The 21602-nt window shown below is 42.3% G+C and overlaps 1 protein-coding gene across 6 annotated transcripts in view; it reads left to right on the top strand.

The window, feature by feature from the left end:
• The window catches only part of NFATC1 (nuclear factor of activated T cells 1), a 118499-nt gene that overhangs the window by 76205 nt on the left and 20692 nt on the right, over nt 1-21602 (top strand). For 2 of the 6 annotated variants that reach the window (XM_065667184.1, XM_065667185.1), the window contains exon 9: nt 7632-8318. The exons of 1 other annotated variant lie outside the window; for it this stretch is intronic. In XM_065667184.1, the coding sequence (XP_065523256.1) occupies nt 7632-8318 (687 nt within the window). Of the gene's footprint in view, nt 1-7631; nt 8319-21602 lie in introns of those variants that run through there. 3 more of the 6 variants (XM_065667186.1, XM_065667187.1, XM_065667188.1) reach the window with 3 other exon arrangements.

Genomic DNA, 21602 nt, shown 5'->3' with positions numbered 1-21602 from the left:
TCCTACCTAACTGCCAGGGATGAGTGATGTCAGGATGCCCCTGTCTTGGTACTTTGTGGGATCCCTGCCTGCAGCCCTCACTTTCTTACTCTCCTTCCCTTGTTGGGATAGCAGAAGTAATGCCAGCATTACTGGCAGTGTAATGTTGTGCTGCGACATCAAACAAGACCTCACCCCAGTGAATCTGAACATGTCTGACCTAGAAATCTTTGGCCAGTGCAGCCTGGGTGTTGTGCTCATTTAAACCTCCAGATCAAGGCAGCAGTGGAGCCGCTGCGGGAGCAGTAGTAGGGCAGCCCAAGCAGGCATATCACAGGACTTGATTTATCCTTTTCCACATTGCAGGATTTAGTAAGGTATTAAGATGAAAAATGAGTCGTGCCTTTTAAGAAATTTCTCCTTCTCTTTTAGAAGAAAGCTAATGCTTTCTCTTGTGTTCTGTACTAACACAACCCAAATGCCTTCCACCTACCTTCCACTCCCCCTCAATTGGTTTAATAGTGTATGCACCAAGCTACCATGTATAATCTTCTGTCTGATAAATATGCATTGATTAACCTAATAGTTTAACAGCTGTTGAAAATCATTTAGTAAATGAATTGGATGGAAAGCACTTTCTAATCAGATAATGGCATTGTCCAAGATTATAGACACAAGGCTTCCATCTACCTGGAGGCTATTCTTGTCTAAAACTGTGCATATGCATCTGATCCTATAAAAATATATACACATAAGCCCAAAGAGGGCAGGCAGGCATGTGTTAGGGGTAGTCCTCCTGATGAACAGTACCCATAAGCAGTGAATGAGTTCAGATACTTCAGTAGATAAAAGCTCCAGTCGCACATCTGTACTGCCTGCAGCTTCTTGATAGCGTGAGGCTCCCTTTGTTGCAGAGTCACCATGCTCTGGTTTTACTAACTAAAAAGCAAAGTCTTGATAGTAGCTTGACCTTTAGAAAACATTTTGGTTGAGTTGGTTCCTAAGGAAAAATACCCAGTCCACGGACAGCAACTGCAAAGGCCCCTGTAGTGACTTGTCTCACAGGATGCCTAGGGTTGAGTGCCTGTCCCTTGTTGCTGAGATTGTCACTGCTGCAGATATCTTGGCAGGGCATTTCAGAGAGTTTTGTTCAGCTGCTGCTCTTGTGTTGCAAAACGGGGATTATAGTTTCCAAAAGCAGCTATCCCATTGCCTCTCCCCAACAGCAGACTGCTCCAGAGTCAGAAGAACAAGGGGTGAGGTTCTCACTCTGCTCAAGCCTGCTGGATCTAGATGATGCAGCCACAGTGGCCAGAATTTTGTCTTTTCACAAATCCAGAGTGTCTGAGCTGTACATGAAGGTGTGTCCACATCCCTCACTGTGTCTCCAGCCTGCCAGCAGCAGAGGTGTGGCAGCCGTTGGGATGACCTGTGCAGCATCTTCTGAAGGAACATCTGGTTTGTGGTGAAGAGGGTGTGTTGCCTGGCTTGAAACTGATGGGGCAGGATTTTGAAGGCACAAATGGCATTTCAGAGCTCAGCTTAGTAATGGAGATTTTGCCAACTAACTCCTCAGTCCTCTTTGAAAGTCTCATCCCAAATTCTTACCAATTATGAGATGTTTAGTCCAGAAGTTGAAGAAATGTGTGTGTGCCCATGATGAAAAAGTAGTGTTTTGCTTTTCACATGCTAACCAAAATCTGTGCGCCAGTGCCAGGGAACTACATCATAGTCTGCACTGTGAAAGGTGGCTATTTTGTTTGATAGGTTCAATCAAACTTAAGGGTAAAATAAATATATTATAGTGGCATAAATGTCTGCATTGATAATACTACATGGAAATGGGAATTTGTTAGTTTAATGTTCATCAGGATAAACATCTGTTTAATTTATATGATTATATTTTATCAGTTCACATATTTTAATAGAAAAAAAGTCTAAAAACCCATCTGGATTGCTGAAGTGTAAAAGCAAACAGACTTGTTAGAATTGTCAGAAATACATATAATTTATATTTAAGCACTTTCTGACTCCCTTTACTGAATGTGCATGATTTATTATTTTTCTTCAAGGTTTGATATATTAAGTTTTTACCTGCTAGAAAGGCCTTTCATTTAAATGTGGACTTGCAGAACTGCTTGGAATATTTCTCCCAGATTCAGACCCACACAGAAGGACCATTGTCTTCCAACCAGTGCCTCGGTATGATGTCATAACTCTGGTCTCTCTGAGTAAGAAGCTTTGATTTATAGCCAGGGCTGCTGCCAATGTGTGGTTCTCAGAACTTTGTATTAAATTAGATGACATAATGACATGAGTCCACAGTCTAAGAAGGCACCCTCGAACCACTGAAAACCAGTCAGCACAGATTAAGTTGCTGATCAGACTAATTTAGAATGGTGAGAGCTCTGTGATACTTTAATATTCAAAATTGAGGGCCATTTAAAATCATATCAGCCAACCTAATGCATTGTGAAGTAGCAAGTTTAAAATTTCACCATACAAACCAAACTTACACTCAGTTTTTTTGCTTTTTATGGCAGGGGTCTGTTCAGCACAGTAGGGTCTCTTAAGTGAGTAACAATACTTTTCAGTCTGAATGTATATAAAACCTCAACATTTTCTGTTTACAATTTCACAAATCCTGGCTTCATTGCCATTACTAGCATTTATTATCCTCTCAGTGTATGGCAAAGTCAGCCACAATTTTTCACTTCAGCCAGCTGAGAGTCTGCAAGACTCCGTGTTAGCACTATGGAACAGCTTTGAGACAGAGTCACAGCATCTGCCTAGAATGATTTGGGTTGTTAAGGGTACTTAAAAGATCATCCAGTTCCAATCCCTTGCCATGACACCTTCCGCTAGACCAGGTTGCTCAAATCCCTGTCCGGCCTGTCCTTGGACACTTCCAAGATGGGGCAGCCACAGCTTCTCTGGGCAACCTGTTCCAGGTCCTCGCCACCTTCACAGGGAAGAATTTCTTCCTAATACCTGATCTCAGTCTCCCCTCTGTCAGTTTAAAGCCATTCCCGCTTGTCCTGTCCCTACCTGCCCTTGTAAAAAGTCCCTCTCCAGATTTCTTGTAAGCTCCCTTTAGGTACTGGAAGCTGCTCTAAGGTCTCCCCAGAGCCTTCTCTTCTTCAGGCTGAACAAGCCCAGCTCTCTCAGCCTGTCCCCATAGCTGGTGCTCCAGCCCTAAGAGCATCTTTATGGTCTTTCTCTGGACTTGCTCAAGCAGGTCCGTGTTCCTCTTGTGTTGGGAACACCAGAGCTGAACGCAGTACTGTGACGGGGAGAATCCCCTCCCTTGACCTGCTCCTCATGCTTCTTTTGATACAACTCAGGACACAGTTGGCTTTATGGTTTGCGAGTGTGCACTGCTGGGTCATGTTGAGCTTCTCGTCAACCAGTTTCTGCTAGAAGTGCTTGTAGATTCTGAACTGCTGTAGGGGTTGCCAGTGAGTTGCCAGTCCAGGCCTGCTATGTGACTAGGAGTGTCTCTTTCAGCTGGCAGGTTTCTACTAGGTCATTTAAGATTTTAAGTATTTTAGGTGGAAATTAGTCAGGCTAATGCTGTTCTCTGTTAAATATTAATCCTGAGAAAATGATCTGTACTCTTGTGTATCACATCACATTTCCCTGTGTGAAATACTTGTGCAAGTGAGCGATGGTAGGAATGTATATGTGTTACGGCATCTAGCTTACACCGTGCCTCCACAGGGACGTATTTGAGAACGAAACCCCTTTTTCTAGCTCAGGTGTGTAAAGATTTGCCATTAATCAAGCATGAGTAAATAGGTAAGCAGTAACGCTAGTCCACAGCTGGCCAGAGATCAGCCCTGGCTGCTCTGGAGGAACCCACTGGGTTCCTGCCTGGGAGAAAATTGTGAAGCTAGGCACGTTAAGATTTGTGCTGCAGCTGTTCACCCCAGTGGAGGGTCTCAGCCCCCCAAAAGTCACTGAGACACAGGGTATGTGTTAGGAACCGGTAGCCTTCTTACTTGCAAGTATTTAAACTCATTTAAGTAACACCATAGACACTGTGATGGTGAGTGGGTAGCCAGTGAGTATACAGGTACAGGTGGTTCCTGCATTGGTTTTGGAAGGTGTGCCTTGAAATACCCACAGCTGCTGCCTTGGGCCTTTTGCAGTACTTTGCAAGGTGCAAGTAAACACTTGCCCTTTTAAAGAAAGAATTTAAGGATATTTGCACCAACTTTTGACACATTCAAAGTGTTTTCAGAATGACCAGGAGATCAGACCCACAGCTCAGCTGAGCTGAGTTTAGAAATTCAAACATTAACAGAGTTCTGGCCTTCTGTTGCTCCATTTGGTAAAGTTACGTAGGCTGGGGAGAAGCAGCTACAGGATAAAGTGTCATAACTATACTGTTGGCGTAAGGTAGCTATTTGTGGTATGTCTGTCCCCCACAAGTCAAGTAATGTAGTTACTCAGGTGAAATACAGAAGTTGAGGTCTAGCCAGCAAGGGAAGTGTTAATGTCTTAGGTTTCTGCTGACATGCTTAGCTTTGCAGGTCTGATTCCACATCATCTGGGTCATTAGTAATCATTTCTCCAGAAAAATAAATTAAAAATAAATCCTGCAGTGCTTCCTTCTCCAAACTGGGGCCCTGTGAAGACATTTACACTTTTTTAAAGGGCAGTGAGTGGCTGCATCCCAGCTTGGTAAGATCCAAACATTCACTCTGCGCAGTGTTAAATGCCTGTACTAATGCAAAGCATTGAGGAATCAGATACAAAGCCTTTCACCGTTTCACCATTAATGCTTCTTCTGTCTTTCAGTGTGATACCCATTCTAGTGACGAGATTAGCATGAAAGCAAAATTTATGATACTTAGCAAGGGGAGACTTTTTTTACTGTGTTGAAAAAAAACACGGTAAAAAAATGTAATGGAGACCATTCAGTTGAACAAGTTCAGACACCTGTAAGACTAAGTGCAGGTAGTGTCTGTCTGTTTAAGGACAGTTTGTTTCCCATTACATGAAATAACCAATGCTCAGGATTATCAGTTCAGAGCAATACAAGGAGACAATGTAAACAGTTGTCAAATAAAATGGAGGTCCCACTTAGTCTCATATCCCTTCTTCCTGTTTCCCTCTCTGATAACCAGCCTACCATCAGCAAACAAGATACTGTGACTTACCCTGACTAGTCCTGTAATTAATGTCAGTCTCTATTTTCCCTCTGAGCTCTGAAGTTATGGGCAGCCAGCAGTGTCCTGGGTTGCTTTTACCATCTCCAAGAGAGTTTTTGGACTAATAGGGCTGGAATAGTGTCCCTTCCGCCCGTCAGTCCTTTGCCCAGTTCAGAACAGGACTTACTGGTTATCTTCTGTTGGTTGCAGCAGGTATATTTCAGTGTAGCAATATATGAAAACAGATTCCCAGTGTTCAAGGCCACTAATCAGACCTCCAAATAGATCCCATGGCATTGCTTTTGTAAAGAAAAAAAAAGCGACAAAAAGTGTCTGGTAAACCAAGTGGCAAAGATGTGCTGTAGAAGAGCTACAATGAAAAAACAGCCTGAGATGAGGCACCTGCTGTCTTTAAAGCCGCCAGCATGCCTGCCACCAGGGCTATAACCCTTCCCTAGGTTATAACAAGTCAGACAACTCCAAGGTTTATTGGAGTTGAATTGCCAGTGGTTGAGCTTGGAATTATTTAGCACAGGTGTTTCTATAACAGTGATATATTGGGAAAATTCAGTGTTCAACAGCCATCATATTTCCAGCTGTGCTGTGGTTAGTGCTAGTACAGTGAACCTAATATAAAACATGTGAGAATATTTGCTAGCTCAGGAACTTGTTAAAGGTATTTTCTTACAATATCTGAGCTGCTGTGTTTATCTAGGTGTGTTTCTTTGGTCTTGCATTTTCATAAAAGGTGTGATATTGGTTTTACAAAGCTGTCACTGAACCTGGAATCTGCTTCTCTGCAACCAAGTGCATTAGTAGCCCTGCTAGCCAGTATGCAGCACATAAGCAGGTGAAAATAAGATTATGAGGAATCCAATGACAATCCATTATCCTTAGCACATTCGTCTTGAGCAGCACCTGTGCATCTGTTACATATATAGCGATATTTTTACTAGGGGTGCTAGAAATCTTGAAACAAGTGTTACAAGCATCTATATGTAAAAGAACATAAAAGGAGCAAAGTTAACAAGAGGCTGGGGGACTGTAAAACAAGGGTAGTGAAGTGCATTCACCAGCAGCAAAATTTGTGAGTGTTAAAAGAGGTTTTACATGTGCACATGCACACGTGCAGTTTTAGGGGTTCAAAAAACTTGTACACGAACATAGTAAACGGCTGGAGAATGTATAAAGGTTTTTGTAAAACACGTGAAAAAATGCAGTCAGAGACACTCATACAACATGGGTATGCTCTGAGCTGAGTTTTGCAGAGATGTTTCATTAATAACTTTGTGCCACAATGGGTCAGTTATTCTAATATTTTGAAAGATACTCTTTGGTGTCATCATAAATTTCCAACAGCCCCTTCAAGCCACAGCTGTTCTGTGGATCTCTTTTGGGGAAAGAAGATAAATGCCACTGTGCATCCATACTCAGTTGTTGTATACATTAGAGTTGCATCTGGCTAACAAAAATACATCTACAGATTATAATTTTCCTGATGGAGAAAAGGGCTGCCTTTTACCTATGTACTGAATATGTTGTAGGAGATGCAGCAAAGGCAACTCGGTCTGATTTGAGAGAGAAAGCCAATGTCTAAAAGACACTTTGACTTGAGGAGGGCTCTCTTCTCTGATTTGAGAAAGCATTTATTACCACTGTTACATTTGTTATGACTGAGTTGATGCTCATAGAGAGTCATTCTGTCCATGTGCTGGTGGTATTTAATGACATGGCTTGACAGCTCAGTCAGAGCCTCTTTTGGGACAATGAGTAGAGCAAGCAGAGGTCTAGAATAGGAGTCAGTTTTTCTTGGTAGCCAGAGATTGAGTTAACATTTGTTAGGAACTGACATTAGCATTTTGGATCCGACTTGGGATCACTGGGAGTTGGATGGAACTTACTGAATATTTTACACCCACTGGCTGGTTAGTAAGATTAAACACAATCATGTAAAAACTAAATAAATCAAATCCTGCTCTTTCAGAAATGCCCTCACAATTGAAAACTTCTTGTATATAGTAGTTTGTCTTGTATCTTTGCAATTTTACTTTCACTGAGCTCTGCAGGCCCCATCTCCACCTTATTATGTTCCAGTTTACCAAACATGCAGACATTTGTCAAATGGGCCATCAGTAGCCGTAGAAATGCAGTAGTATATCCAAGTTAAAATTCTTGCTTTGATTACTACAAATCCATGGAGCCCTTGGGTCCAGAGCTTCTACTGAAGCACAGCTATTTGCAAATAGATTTTTATAGCACATTAGTGCTGGAGGAGAGTCCAAAGAAAATAGTCCTTTTCAATATTAGAACCAGCTGTGACTTTCTTGTGCTGATGACTCATTCATTTTTTTTTTATAGGGTGGGAGAACTAGGCAAAAGACACACAGAGTCTTATTCAAGACGTTGTTTGTTTTGCAAAGGGTATCCTAGCCACAAGCCAACTTGATCATACCAATACGCAACTCATGTTTATTTAAAACTTTTTTCTTTTAACAGTTCCAATTATAAAAACAGAACCCACAGATGACTATGAGCCTGCTCAAACCTGTGGACCAATGAACCAAGGCTTAAGCCCTCTCTCTAAACCATACTACAGCCAGCAGATCATGATGCCCCCTGATCCTGGTTCGTGCCTCGTGGCTGGCTTTGCCTCCTGTCAGCAGAGAAATGCCGTGATGTCACCCTCTCCCAACGCAAGCCCCAAGCTGCATGACCTTTCGTCCTCTCCCTACAAGTGCATCCCCAACCCAGGCCACAGTCACCTCGGACTTCAGCAGCCCGCTGGAGGTGTCCCCACCATACAGGAAGTGCCAAGGTCTATAGTTGTGCACCCAAGCTCCCCCGAGCAATCATCTCACATCATGCTGCAGCCGCAGGTGAGTCAACATCTGAGCAGTAGCTGTCCCCTTGGTTATCAACAAACACTCTATCCCAACAGTCCCTCTTCTCCAGTTCCATCTGTTACCCAAGAGCCAACCTATTTGCAGTCCTGCAGTCCAACTCACTCATCCATAATGGGTCAACAGCAGCAGCAACTGCCGAAGGTTCACAGAAATGAGTCTCCAACAACCCAACCACTGTCATTGCCAGAGTTGCATGAGGAAAATAATCATAATTTGGCCCCTATTCCTGTAACGATCAAGCGAGAACCTGAGGAATTGGACCAGATGTACCTGGATGATGGTAAGTCTTCCACAGCATAGGTTTGCGTTCAACCATGTTGCTATATCAGTGAGTTCCCTTAACCTCCTCCTTCTTTTGAATCCTGGTGGAAAAACATTCAATTAACAGCCTGGTGGAATGGTGCGGACTTTTGCTTGGATTGTCTCTGTATGGGAAAGGGCTCTTTAATTTCGTTTGTGATAATGAAACCATATTATCTGAGCATTAAATGCTGTTACCATAGAGCTAGCTGCATGACCAATAGCTGTGTTGCAGTAATCTTAACCGTATGGGCTTGGCTTATGCCCCTGCCAGTGACCTGTGGAACTGCAGTAAAAACATATTTAACATTGCCCCATCCATAAAGCAGTGAAATGTCTGATGTGCAAATCTGTTCATTGGAACTAAATGATAAACTGCTCTACTTCAGTTGAGAAGGTTCAAATTAAAAATGGAAGCACATCTTTCAGAGTAACTTTTCAGTGTGCTGTGATTTGACATTAAGACTACTTTTTCTTCCATTCTTATTGTGGCCTTGCTGCCTTTGCTTTGCTTTTGTAAGATTCTATATGTATTCTGCACGCACCACTGAAAAGTTAAAATGCTGTGATGAACTTGTCAGACTCTAGTTTCCAAAGATTTATTAGGCGAACATAATAAAAGGGATAATCTGGAATTTGATTATGTGACCTCACTGAACTGTGATTTAGCACTTGCGACTAAGTATCCCACTAGTATTCTGGACCTTCACCTTAATGCAGTACGTGAGTTCCCTTCCAATAGCCGCATAACTTTGTATGACCATACCATGCTGTTTGAAGAAGAAATGCTTTTGAAATGTCTGCATTGAAACTAATTGGTGCCAAGGAACATCTGAATGTGATTGTCTTTCAGGGAGGGTTTAAAGACAATTCATAGCACTTTTTTTTTTTTTTAAAGGACATTTAGTCATTCTATTTTAAACAGCATGATACTCACTGAATCAGGATTACAAATGAATGTTTTTGAGCTTGAGTAGCAGCCTTTTGCTTTTCAGCTCTGGCAAAAATGATTTTTCTTAACAGAAGTTTTTATTGGTTACATGATAAGATGTGTCTACGGAATTTTTTCTAATTAGAAGTTCAGTACACCAAAGTTTTGCACAACGTATCTTTTGCGACAAGGTTTTCTTCATGTAGCTTGCATTTCTACCACATACCTATGCCGTAAGAGCAAGATTTCAACAAACCAAACAAGAAGCATACACAAAACAAAAAGCCAAGCCCAAACTTTGTTTTTGAGAGAAACCAGAAGTTACCTATGGAAGGAAGAGAATACAGATAAAATCTAAACCTACTCTGTAGCTGTCTTTCTAGAAAAGCACAAGAAATGGTCAGTCTTTCTGCCTTACCTCTCCAAAATCCAGCAACCACTTCTCTGACAGCACTTTGAAAGCTGCCTTTGGCTGGTCTCTGCTGGAGAGATGGGACTACAGCTCAAGGATGAAGGGTGAAGCTCCTCAGCCATTTTTACTTCAGGTTTCTCTTGGAGAAACAGAGGAACTTTGCTACCATGTGGTCTGAAAGAGAGATTTTAGTTTTTTTCAGCAATGCTCATTCTCTCTGATGAAGCATAAATAGTTTAGTCTTTACCCCATCTGACTTCCATCCCCTCTTCTGGGCGCACACGCACAGCAGTCCTCTGACAGGAAATCAGAAGTAGCTCTAGAAGTCACCATATACATCTGCACTGATACTGAAGATACCTTCAGCTAGCCAAATCCAGGTAACTTCCCTTTAGCATCCTGCAGACTATCAAAATGGTTCTGTGGCCGCCCACAAAAACTGTAGACCAAGAAAGAATTCGTAGACATAACAGGCATAGCAATAATATATAATAGAAAAAAATTAACTTAATGTGGTTCCAAAAAAATTAAACACCAGCTGTTCCCTAAGGGTGGTAATCAGATGTAATCAGAGGAAGTCCCTTTACTATGTCTAACCTGGTACTGAGGTTTGTCTCAGGGGTCACACTGGTGGAGCATAACCTGTGTGATCTGCCCTTGCTATCTCTGCTTTATCTCACTGCCTGAAGAAAAGGTCATCTTGTCTTACTGACAAAATGAAGCCCTTGTAGAAATCAGGAGTGAACTACTCCTGTCTTGTCTCAGTATTTGGGCAGTCATGAAAGAAAGTATGTGTCAGAGGTGCTAAAGGCGGGAAGTGTATCTTAGAATCATAGAATCATAGAATAGTTAGGGTTGGAAAGGACCTCAAGATCATCTAGTTCCAACCCCCTGCCATGGACAGGGACACCTCTCACTAAACCATCCAACACAAGGCTTCATCGAACCTGGCCTTGAACACCGCCAGGGATGGAGCACTCGCAACCTCCCTGGGCAACCGATTCCAGTGTCTCACCACCCTAACAGGAAAGAATTTCCTCATATCCAATTTAAACTTCCTCTGTTTAAGTTTTAACCCATTACCCCTTGTCCTGTCACTACAGTCCCTGACAAAGAGTCCCTCCCCAGCATCCCTATAGGCCCCCTAAATCCCCCTATCTTGTGGGACTTGTGCTGGCCAAGACCCTCTCTTCAAACCATGCAGAGCCCTGGCATGCCTCAGTCACACAATATGAAGCTATAAGTCCAGCTGGAAGCCCATTTAGGTCTATGCTGTATGCATTTCACAGAGGCAGACAGACTTGCCACCACCAGTGCATACGTTGGTTTCACATCACTTTTAATCTGATGTTGTAACTGCAGGCTCCCATGGAAAGGGTGGCCTTGATCCATCTTGCCCTTAGCCATGTGTTCTTTCTGCTTCCTTTGACTCATATCAGTTGATTATGGAGTAGCAGATCAGGCTAATGGAAAATTAACCTGCCCAAAGTAGCAAAACCCACACAGTTTTCCACTGGGCCAGCTCATGGAACCTCATCCCCTAGGTTCAGTAGCAGAGTCCAGCCCACAAGAGGGGCAAGAAGCCTGTTGCTGCAGGTCAGGGAGTGCAGTGGGACCCCTCTGGGTGGCAGCAGCCCACCCCTAGGCCTCACTCAGTAAATGTGACTTGAAGCTACATCTGATATTATCTTATCCTCCCCAGCAACTATCTAATCAAGTCATCCTGTCTCAGTAAAAAATGCCCTTCTCATGCTCACCTATTAGTTATGGAAAGATGACATCTGGGCTGCCTCTCACAGTCTCAGAGGGCAGCTTGGCCACTATGGTAACTGCCTGGAAACCACAAGTAATTGCTCCTTGTGGATCTCCTGGTAGGTGCTCTTCACCAAGATCTGCAATGAAAATGAAAAGCACTTCACATGTACAATGCCTCTGTGTTGATGCCGTTTCATTCAGACTTCTGGCCATAACTGTGGAATAAGGGAGAATGGGTTTTGCAGAGTGGCTCATACCAAATAGGAGCAACTCATTTTACATTGCTTTCTTTTTATTAATTTTTATTAATTTTGTTGTATTTAATTTAATTTAATTTTATTTTAATTTTTTTATTGTATTTTATAGGAGCTTTTAGTCCATCACCATTGTTTCTTGTTAGTATCATATCCATTTTTAAGTGTTTTCCCTGAAGGAGGAGTGGGTGGGATATCTGTGCTTTATGACCATATTCTGAAAAACAGAATATTAAATCATACCCGTGAGTAAGGACAGTCAGTTTTTTCTTTGATAAAGAGTTTCTAAAGAAACTCTTTATAGTTTCTTATCTCACTGATTTGGTTCTGATCCCTTCCTACAGCATGATTTAAACTTTTTTTTGGTATTTTTATAACGTTTGCACCTGTGAACAATATGAAAGCCAGGAGAGGTCAAACGTACTTGACTACTTTCCTTGCCTGCTACTTTGCCTGCTACTATAAGTATATGAACTCTTTCCCTCATCCCTAAAGTGATTTAAAAGTAATGAAATATTTTAGTAACATTAGAAATTACATTCTCAAAGCATCAGTCCATTAAAAAAGTGTATCTTCACAGTGTTACGTAGCTATTTAATACCTCCAGTTTTACCTGAAAGTACTGACAAAGTGTGAGGTGTAGACATTTAACATGTTTACTGGATTACCAGACAAATAAAATATCTAACTGGCTATGCCAGATTAGGTTTGGTAACCACTTCAGTGAGGTTTGATTTATATGTCTAATATATGTATAGCAATCTTGGACTAGGTATAACAGAAATATTTTAGTTTCAGCTTATGGGATCAAAGCAACATTCATTCCTTTTGGTCTGGAGTATCTCCAAATATAGACCATCTATACTGCAGAATATAAATGGAAAAAAAGAGTCAGTGAATTTATATAAATATATGTCCTATATATGACATTTTTCTGCTTCTGTAATGGTGGGCAGCTAAAGTGATATAAAGGAAGCACATGAAGAGCCTTCCGTTTTGGCACATTAAGTTTTGGTCTTGGCAATCGTATTTTAAATCAAAATCTACAGTAGCCACCTGGGCTACTCATTAAACATGCTGTCCATTTCAGTATGTGAATATATGAGTCAACTTGTAGAACATATTTAAAGTCACCCCATAAAGTGATACCTGGTATATTATGGCTGCGCTGTTGATATTGAAAGGTACCTCGCTTGTATACCAGCACTCATTTCAAATAACTCTGCAATCAACCTCGTAACATAGATTATGGCTGCTTCCCTTTGCAGCTTTCACAGCAAGAGTTGATTAAAAATGGTTGAAAGGTGACAGTGATGCCTAGTCTTGGTCCTCTGCAGAAGCCCATGGTCCTTTGCAGCAGGAACCGGGGTGTCTTCTGTCCTCCCTGCCAGAAGCTCTTGCTGGAGCACCCTGGCAGACAACAAAGGGGGTAACCATGTGTGTATGCCACCCCTGCCCTAGACAGTGAAGGTTACATGACATTCGCAGTTCAGATCTAACCTGGAGTAGTGTGGGGTGCTAGGGTATTGGAGCTCATAAAGGGACCTCTTCAGTACTCGTCCATGCAGTAATTCATTTTAAGAGAAAACATTTTATTTGGGGATCAATAAGTCTAATGTACTGTACAGCCCTTTGAGACATGAAGTGGAATTAGCATTGCCTGGAAAGAATGGCCAGTTTGAGGAAGCTGTGAGCTGATAAGGACTCCCCCTGGTCCCTTGAACCAGTTGGTCTCTCAAGGGGATGTGAAAATTTACCAGATTTGTATTGCACTTACGAATGTGCTCCTCTTTCCAGGCCTCTAACTAGGACTTGGGTCAAAATCTGTGCCAGTCTGCTCTTAAACTAATCCGGCTTCTTTTTTGTTGACCAGGGCAGCTCAGTTAATTTTTCCAAATATTAAATGCTTTTCTTAATGGTAGAAGAAACCCCAAGGCAGAAGCGGTGTAGTGTAAGTTCACACAGCTTTCAGGATGTTCAGGCAGCTGGGAACTGGCCAGGCTCACCACAGGAGATGCTGAAGGTGGCTAGAAATCACCTTCCTTATCCCCATTTCCCTTTCCTGGACCTAGTGTAGCCTGGGTGGAACACAGAACTGAGCTCCAAATCTTTTATTTCACCAGGATGGAGAGAGTTCAATTAGGCATGCTAATGCCAAGAAACATTTTTCAGGTTGTAACTGGCACTCCCATAAGCTATTAGATTTGTTACCTGCCACAAAATGACACTCAGTTGTGAAATTACTTCCTGCCGCGAGAAACATCAAAGGAAGTACTTTTCATTACAGATGAAAATGAAGCTGTTTCAGAAAAGCAAGGGGGAAACACATTGGTACCAACAGGAAAAAATGTATGACTTATGTTCTCAGCAGATTTCAAGGTGTATTGTACATGCTGTGACCCCGTTTGTTATATTAATGCACAGAACTTTACAAAAGTAGTTCTCAATTGGAAAGCAAAGCAGCATCCTGGACGATTCTTTAATCAAGGTATATTTGAGTACTGAAGTTGAAGATCTTGGCTTTGCCTGGGTTCAAAGCTTGGCTTTTGAGATGCAGTCCCAGCTGTATTGAGATTAAGAGCACACTCCCGTTGCTGGCAGCAGGGCCAGGGTTCCACCCGGCATTGAAAAAACTGTTTTCCAGAACACCTTGAGTCCTGTGTTGGAGCCAGAACTGGAATAACAGTATCTGAAAGACAGATCTCTTGTCTGAAGGCTTGTATATTAATTCAACCTCCTCCTCTCCACATGGGTGCTTTCATAAAGGTCTCTATCCTGATCTTGACTTGATCAGATCTATAAATCTTTGTGTAGCAAGATGAAAATACATAGGCCATAAATGAAGGTATCTGATGTTTAGATACGTGGCTAACAGAAAGTATCAGAACCACATCATCATCTTTTTTAAAACAAGGAGTCTTTTGTTCTTGTGATTGTCTTTGCACAGCTGTGAGTTTTATAGCTCTGTGCCAATGAATGCACTCATTGCGACTTTTATTTTACTCTGAAAAGGTAAATTGGGAGCATTAAGCCCCCAATAAGTATGTAAAAGTGGCAAAACCACAGGTGAAGTGTTACTGAAAGCTGCAGCCCTGCCAGCCATTTCATTTTAAACATGGCTCTTTTAAAAATAACTTTTGCAGTAAAAGCTGTAACTCGTGGATGTAATATGAGCTATTGCTAATGTCATTCCCATGAATTGCTTACAGTGTTGAACTGTTAGATGTCTGACAAGTCCATATATCTCCTATACAGTATATATGAAAGTTTTCTGCCTCTAAACCATATGTTCCTTTTTTTCACTCCTCTATATTCTTCAAATACACGTGGTTTGGTGATATAGTTTATTTGAACAGGAACCATAGCAGACAGAATTATTCTTTTGCTGAAATGTATCCTTTTTCATACATCTCAGCTTCACGATTAAAGCAATTGGCTCTCGAGGCATTAAGTTTAGTCTGCTGCTGCCACAATTATGCCTTTGAAAACTCCTGAGTGCACTCGGTGATTTCCAGTAGTCCACATGTCATTAGAACAACACGCAGGTAGTCTGCAAAGTCCAGGAACACTGTCTACACTTCAGTCTGGCTTGGGAGAGCTTTTCCCTCCTTCTCTCTTCGCCAAGCCTCACAGCTCTGGGAGAAAACAAATAGCTTTCCTCATGGAAAGTTTTACTTAATCTGGCCTGGTGCCTGAGCCTAGACCCTCCTCGTCTCTAATGATGATTGAAAGTGTACATGCTACTGTGATAAAACATGCTGAGTCGTTAACATTTGGGGGTTGGGTTGTACGCGATGAGTAAGGGAGGACTGAAGTAATGCGTTGGAGTCAGACCTTTGGTGGACTCGCACGTCTGGGTTGAGGGGTATCCTCTTACACAAAACCTACACCCACAGGATCGGGTTTTGCTGTTTCTAGCAGGTTTGCTGAACTGGGTATCCCTGGAGGCCCACCAAAAGAAGGCCCCCAGAAAAGCAGCTAACCAGACTAGGTGTCACTCCTGGTTTTCTCTGTTCCCATGTGTGCAGTTGCAGTTGTGAGCAGTCTTGCCTACTTCTTAGCTTGAGTATGCTATGAAATCTAGTAGCGAACTTTGCTCTCTTCTAGCATCAGCCCTTAGATTCCAGGGAGGTCCTTGAGTCTCTGGCTTTCAAAGAGGTTTCCAGTCCCTTCAGAGAAGTCCTGAGTGCCTCCATACTCATTCGGTGATGGGAGACACTGGCGGAGGGAGCAGGAGGCTAGCCAAGTGATGGGAAAGCTGCAGAAATCAGCAGGCAGTACTTTGCAGTGTCTTGATACTCAAGAGTATTTTTAGTGTTGAAAACCCAATATTTGCTTGATGTGCATCTGCTTGAGCACCTTCGCATTAAAACATTTTGAGTCATCAAGTGTTCAGCCAAAGCCATGTTACACCCTCTCTTTTCAGCTAAGAGCCATCTTCACATTGCAGCCTTGCTAGTGGCCATGCAGTTGGCAAGGGAAGAAGCTGCTTCTCACTCCCATGCCTGATTCATTCTCCTATTTCCATAGTAATGGCTGTTGGCATTGCTGTTTCAAATGATAAAGGTTTTGTGGGTTATTTTCTGTAAGCTTTCCTTGGCAATCAGGGAAAAAGAAGTTGCTGTATCTGAGCCTTGGTAGCATTTACATCTGCTTTTAAGCCTGGAGGAAGGCCAATGAAAATATGTGGCTTGCAGAAGCGCAAGCTTCATTAGAAAGCTTTGTTCTGATGCGATTCATTTTAGGAATATGTTGTTTGTTTGAAACAATTCTGCTGAGCTGTGCAGTGTTAGCCAGTCAGGTGTGGCCTCATGGCTTGTATATGGCTCCCGTGCTCTCATGTCCTGAACCCGTCCTGGCAAAACAACTGCTGGGGAAGTTGTTGTGGAAAAGCCCTCTTCTCCAGGAAGCAGAGCATCACACAGACCCCTACTGCCGCTCGGCAGAGCAGGGCTGAAGCAAGCTGCCAGCTCAGGCCAGCAAACACATACGTGTCAGAGGAAGCGCTCTCATGAGTAAACTCCCTGACTTCACGTACGGCGCTCTTGGCTAAGTGCTAGCAAGCTCTAGTGTTGCTCGATCTCAGAGCCACGAAGGGCCTGCCACTGCTCCCACTTAAGTCAATAACACCGTTCCCTTTGGGTTCGTCGGGAACAGGACCATGCGTATGGCTGGTAGTTAAAGTGCATAATAGCTGCATTCATGGAAATCTGGTTGCTGATAGACAGGCAGAGAGGGAGTTTTTTCTAGCAGATTTCTGTGCAGCACAGTTGATTGTTTCATCTGCGTCTGCCGGACAACTGTGGGGCTCTGTCATGGGCCTGATAGCAGCTTGACCATCGTGTTGAGAATGGGCTGCTTGATAACCTGGCTCCTGGTCTTTCCTCCTCTCTGAGGAACTAATGCTGATTGTAACCAAAGGGGGCACAGGCTTTCCACAACAGGCTTATCTCCAGGCTAGGAGGAAGCTTATGAAAAAAAGCAGACCCTTAAAATGTTCCCCTCCTCCTCTGTCGCTGAAAATACCTGGAAACAATTGGTGAGTGAGAAATAACAGTAAGAAAACCATGGTCTTGTCCCTCACTGGCCAGCCTGGCTGAGTTTATCTACAAACCAGGGAGCTGGACCAGCCCTCTGCCTGATTTTCCAGTCTTCTGCATTTTGGATACTTTGAAGCTTACGGCAACAAAAATACTAGAAAGTGGAGTAAGATGGTGCTGCAAGTGTATTGAAATTCCCAAACTGTACTGTACCTGAGCACATGAATTGCAGTATGAGCACTTGAACAGTCTTGAAAAGCAATGCCACAGGCTATCAAAGTCGATAATTAGTGGATCAAATTCTTTGGTCCTTACATAGTTATAGCTCCTGTTATCCAAGTATGGTGTATGCACAAGAGCATTTCTCACTTGCCTTTGCACAACCAGAGGATGATTTTTCTACTTAATTTTGTCCCTTCTGCAGCCATATGAGACTGCAAAAGACAAGATTTGACTCATTATGTCTGTGCTGTCCAGATTGCTCTTGATGTTAGATTTCTGTGGGAGCTAGGGCTGAAGATTTGTTCCATTCATAACTCTTGTGATGCCTTTGGGGTTGCAGAACAGGTATTGCAGTAGGTATTACAAATCAATTTTGATACCCTGGGAGCAGCAGGCCATTCTTTTTCTAGTGCTTCAAGGAAAATATGTGTTTCATTGCCACCTCATAAGCAAAATCTTCTGCAAATTACTTAGGAAGGAGGAAAAAAAAATAAAATAAATGCTATTTTAGGTCAGAATAGAAGCCTCCAAAAATACAAAACTAAAGAATATTTATTTTAACTTCTGTTTCTGTCCTGCATATATGCAGTTCCATACACACATAAAGTATCCATGTGCATATATATGGGGTGGGCAAAAGTGATTTTAAGTCTCTTCTACTCATGACTGACTTATAAAAAAATGCTGCAGGTGCCTGTTGAGTAAAACCTTTTAGAAACACGAGGTCAGGAGGAGAAGCCCATCCTGACGACCTTCTGTCGTGCGCAGTTAGTTTCTGAACCAAAATGCCTGTTGCAGATCTGAAACCTGGCTCCATGCTGCTGCATGCCTCTGCACTGCCATTGTCATTGCTGCTATATCTTTCTCCAGCATCTGAGCTTTTGCTCTCCAGATTTTTTTTTTTAAACCAAGGTAACTGGTAAAGATGATCTTCTTGCTATTAGTTGCCTTTTTTTTCCCCCCTGTGATAGCTCTGCTCCACCATGCTCTGGACTGCGCTTGAACTCGGCTATTCACATAAGCACTTTCACCTCAGAGCATCTGCACGAGCCATTAGTAACTTCTCCAGGCATCTTCTTATAGTAGTATGTCTCTGGGTCAGTAGTACTGGGAGGTTCGAATGTTCTTCTCAGTCTAAGATGACTATGTGTGAAATTGTCATGTTGAAAGAGGTTAGTGGAGAAACTGGCCCTGATTTGTTTTCAATTAAGCCCGTTCTTGTTTGTTTTCTTTCTTGTGAAAAATTTCCCCGACTCATTAACTGTTAACTGCTGCACGAGACGATACAGAGAGCTGTCCCTTGGGCCCTAGCAGTCAAAGGCTAGAACTTCCTGAAGTTGCTAGAATTGATGCAGTGCGAATTCAGGGTTTGCAGAAAGCTGTAATGAGTGCAAGCTCTGGCTCAATGTACCTCACCCAGGCACAGCACGAGGTCTCTTTGAAAGGGGGCCCTGGAAGGGCTGCCAGCGATGGAGATGGCTGCTCTGCTCCAGTCCCCGAGTTCCTAGGTAACTTTGAAAGAGTTCTCAGGGATTTTTTTGCTTCTTTTTTCTTCCACATAAGGAGTATGTGACCTCACTGCAAAAGAAAAAGAAGCACGAGTGATTCCTGGGCAGAAATTGCCATCAGCCACAGGCAAACTACACTTTCTGAATCAGCAGACAACATGGCAGCAATATCTGCTTTGGAGAACTTCACAGGAATTCTCTCACTGTTTCCAGAAACACAGGCTGGACCTTTACAGGCCAGACAATCACCACTACAGTCCATTTAAACCACAGACTCACAACTGGATATTCTGTGTCAGATCACCACTTGGCAGGACCCTGCAAGCCTCCATTGTTGCCAGGCAAACTGACGGTTTCTGCCCTATTCAGTATATAGCTAGAATTGTAAAGGTAAAGGTGACCATCTCCTTTGCAGAAGATTTAGACTTACCTTTTACAGTCCAATATTCCAGATATTTCACATTATTTCAATGGTAAACTAAAATCCTAAAGAGGAACTGGCACTACTGAAGTCAATGAAGGGTTTGCTCAAAGGAATGCTAATGTGAAAGCACCTTCTTGCTCTATTTTAGTAGCTATCTTGCAAGTTCAGAGTTAGCTGCAGCCCTCTGCACAGTTGCTGGCAGAGTCACATCTGTGTGACAGGTCTCCAGGACCCCCAGCTGAAGCCGGGGCTCTGCATGGGGCTGCTCCCTGGCAAGGATTCAGCACAGTCAAGGAATCAGGGCACTCTGTGACAAGTGCAAACAAGTACATATGTGTATATGCATTTATTCTCTTTGGGAAACATACTAAAAAAAACCCAGAAGCTTTCACATGATGCTGTAGCATGGCTAGCAAGCATTTTGAAGTTTCAGGCTGGCTGTGAAACTACCTGGTGGTGTACTTAAAGAAGGCTTGAGAAAAAGAGAAATGAGAGGAGGGTTAAATATAACATCCCCATAAAAAGAAAAAAAGACGAGCAGAGGTGAATTTTGGAAGAAGAGGGGAAAGGGTGAGTGTGGGTGTGAGAGAGAGGAGTTTGTCTAAAACTGAAATGGTAGAAATGAGTAGTAACAGCCTAGGATGTGACTGCCATGGTAAAGTGTATTTAAAGAATATCTCAGTTTGTCCCAAACTCATTTACATGTAGAGAAAAATGTGAGGGAATGATGGAATGAGCAGTGTGCTCATTAAACTTACAAATATCTGAGGACAGAGTATATCTGGGGAGTAAGCTCAAGCTAGAGGAGCCCATCTATCTGATCAGCAGTGAGATGGCTGCATTGTGTGGAGATAGGAGGTTTTGGTGGTCCAGGTCCACTAGACAGAACCCTCAAATAACCCAGGGAGTTATTTCCATGCTCTGTTGCCAGGTTTTCTAAGGAGCAAGGAAAGTGTTTCAGTGCTGCCGCTGGGTGGAGAAAGGTCCAACAGGGAGCCCAAAACCCTCTCAGAAATATGGTAGCAGAGAAGGGGTGGGAAATTCTCTTTGAGTAAATATAGTCACATCAGCTGAACTTGGTGTGAAATCTCCAAATAAGACTTCTCTTGCAGGTTAACGGGGCACTTAATAAAAACGATAAAAATCAGGAAATATTATCCATTGATTCTTCCCCAGTTAGAAATTGCCCAACAAAAACACTGCTAGAAGGAGTAGAAGTGGTAAGACGTTGACATGGCAGAGGAGGATTTGTAAAAGCTCATTTTCAAGGCTACACGATTGAAGAGTAAAACAGGAAATCCCCTTACTTTGCAACTTTCAAAAGATGGCATTCAAATACATTTAGGATATGATCCAAATGCCACGAGAAAAATTTTCCTTCAACTTCGATGGATGTTCTAAAACAGGATGTGTTAAATCAGGGGAAATAATAACAGAGTCGCAAGTAAATTAACAGAAGATTCACAACACGTTATGAATCACTGTATTAAAGAATCAATTAGAGTCAGCTATTTAAATAAAGGCAGAGTAGTAGCAAAAAAAAAAAGTGAACTAGAAAAGATCAGCACATCTGCTGAAGTTTCCAAAGCTAAATTTAATATTAACTTGGGAAAAGCACCTGGACTGAATGGTGTCTCATCAAAAATTTGTAAGTGTTTCCAGACCAAAATCACTCAGATACTTTTTAAAAAAAAAATATCATCTACTCAACTAAAAGAGCAAATTCCTCTGTAAACCCTTCCCTACCACTGAATTTTATTATGGGGAATATTGCCATCTTCAACCAGAGAAGCAACAAAAGGCAAATGTTTCTGTATGATCCAGGTATTTGTTGACTGTTAAGATCTAGTACCAGAGTCTCTGCCCTGCTCGCTGCTACACACAAGTTGTACCTTCTGCCCCAGTGAACTAGTGTGCTGGAACAGGGCCTTCCTTTGTCTAACAGTACAATTAGCTAACAGTGGGGTAGACTTTATCATTATAAAGAATATTTTGGATTCAAGCACTCAGCACAGAGGAGAGTATGAAAAACGAGCAGACTTGGTAGAGATGCCAGATTTCCTTCCAAGAAATCTACACATGCATGGATCATTTCTTTGGTTGTTCGGAGAACATTATGAAAAGAAAAGAAAAAAAAGGAAAATAAAAGAAAAAGAAAAGAAAAGAAAAGAAAAGAAAAGAAAAGAAAAGAAAAGAAAAGAAAAGAAAAGAAAAGAAA

Source organism: Lathamus discolor, chromosome 2, assembly GCF_037157495.1.
Source record: "Lathamus discolor isolate bLatDis1 chromosome 2, bLatDis1.hap1, whole genome shotgun sequence".
Classification (NCBI taxonomy): Eukaryota; Metazoa; Chordata; class Aves; order Psittaciformes; family Psittacidae; genus Lathamus; species Lathamus discolor.
The sequence above is the reverse complement of the archived record's forward strand: the minus strand, read 5'-3'. Positions and strand labels throughout refer to the sequence as shown.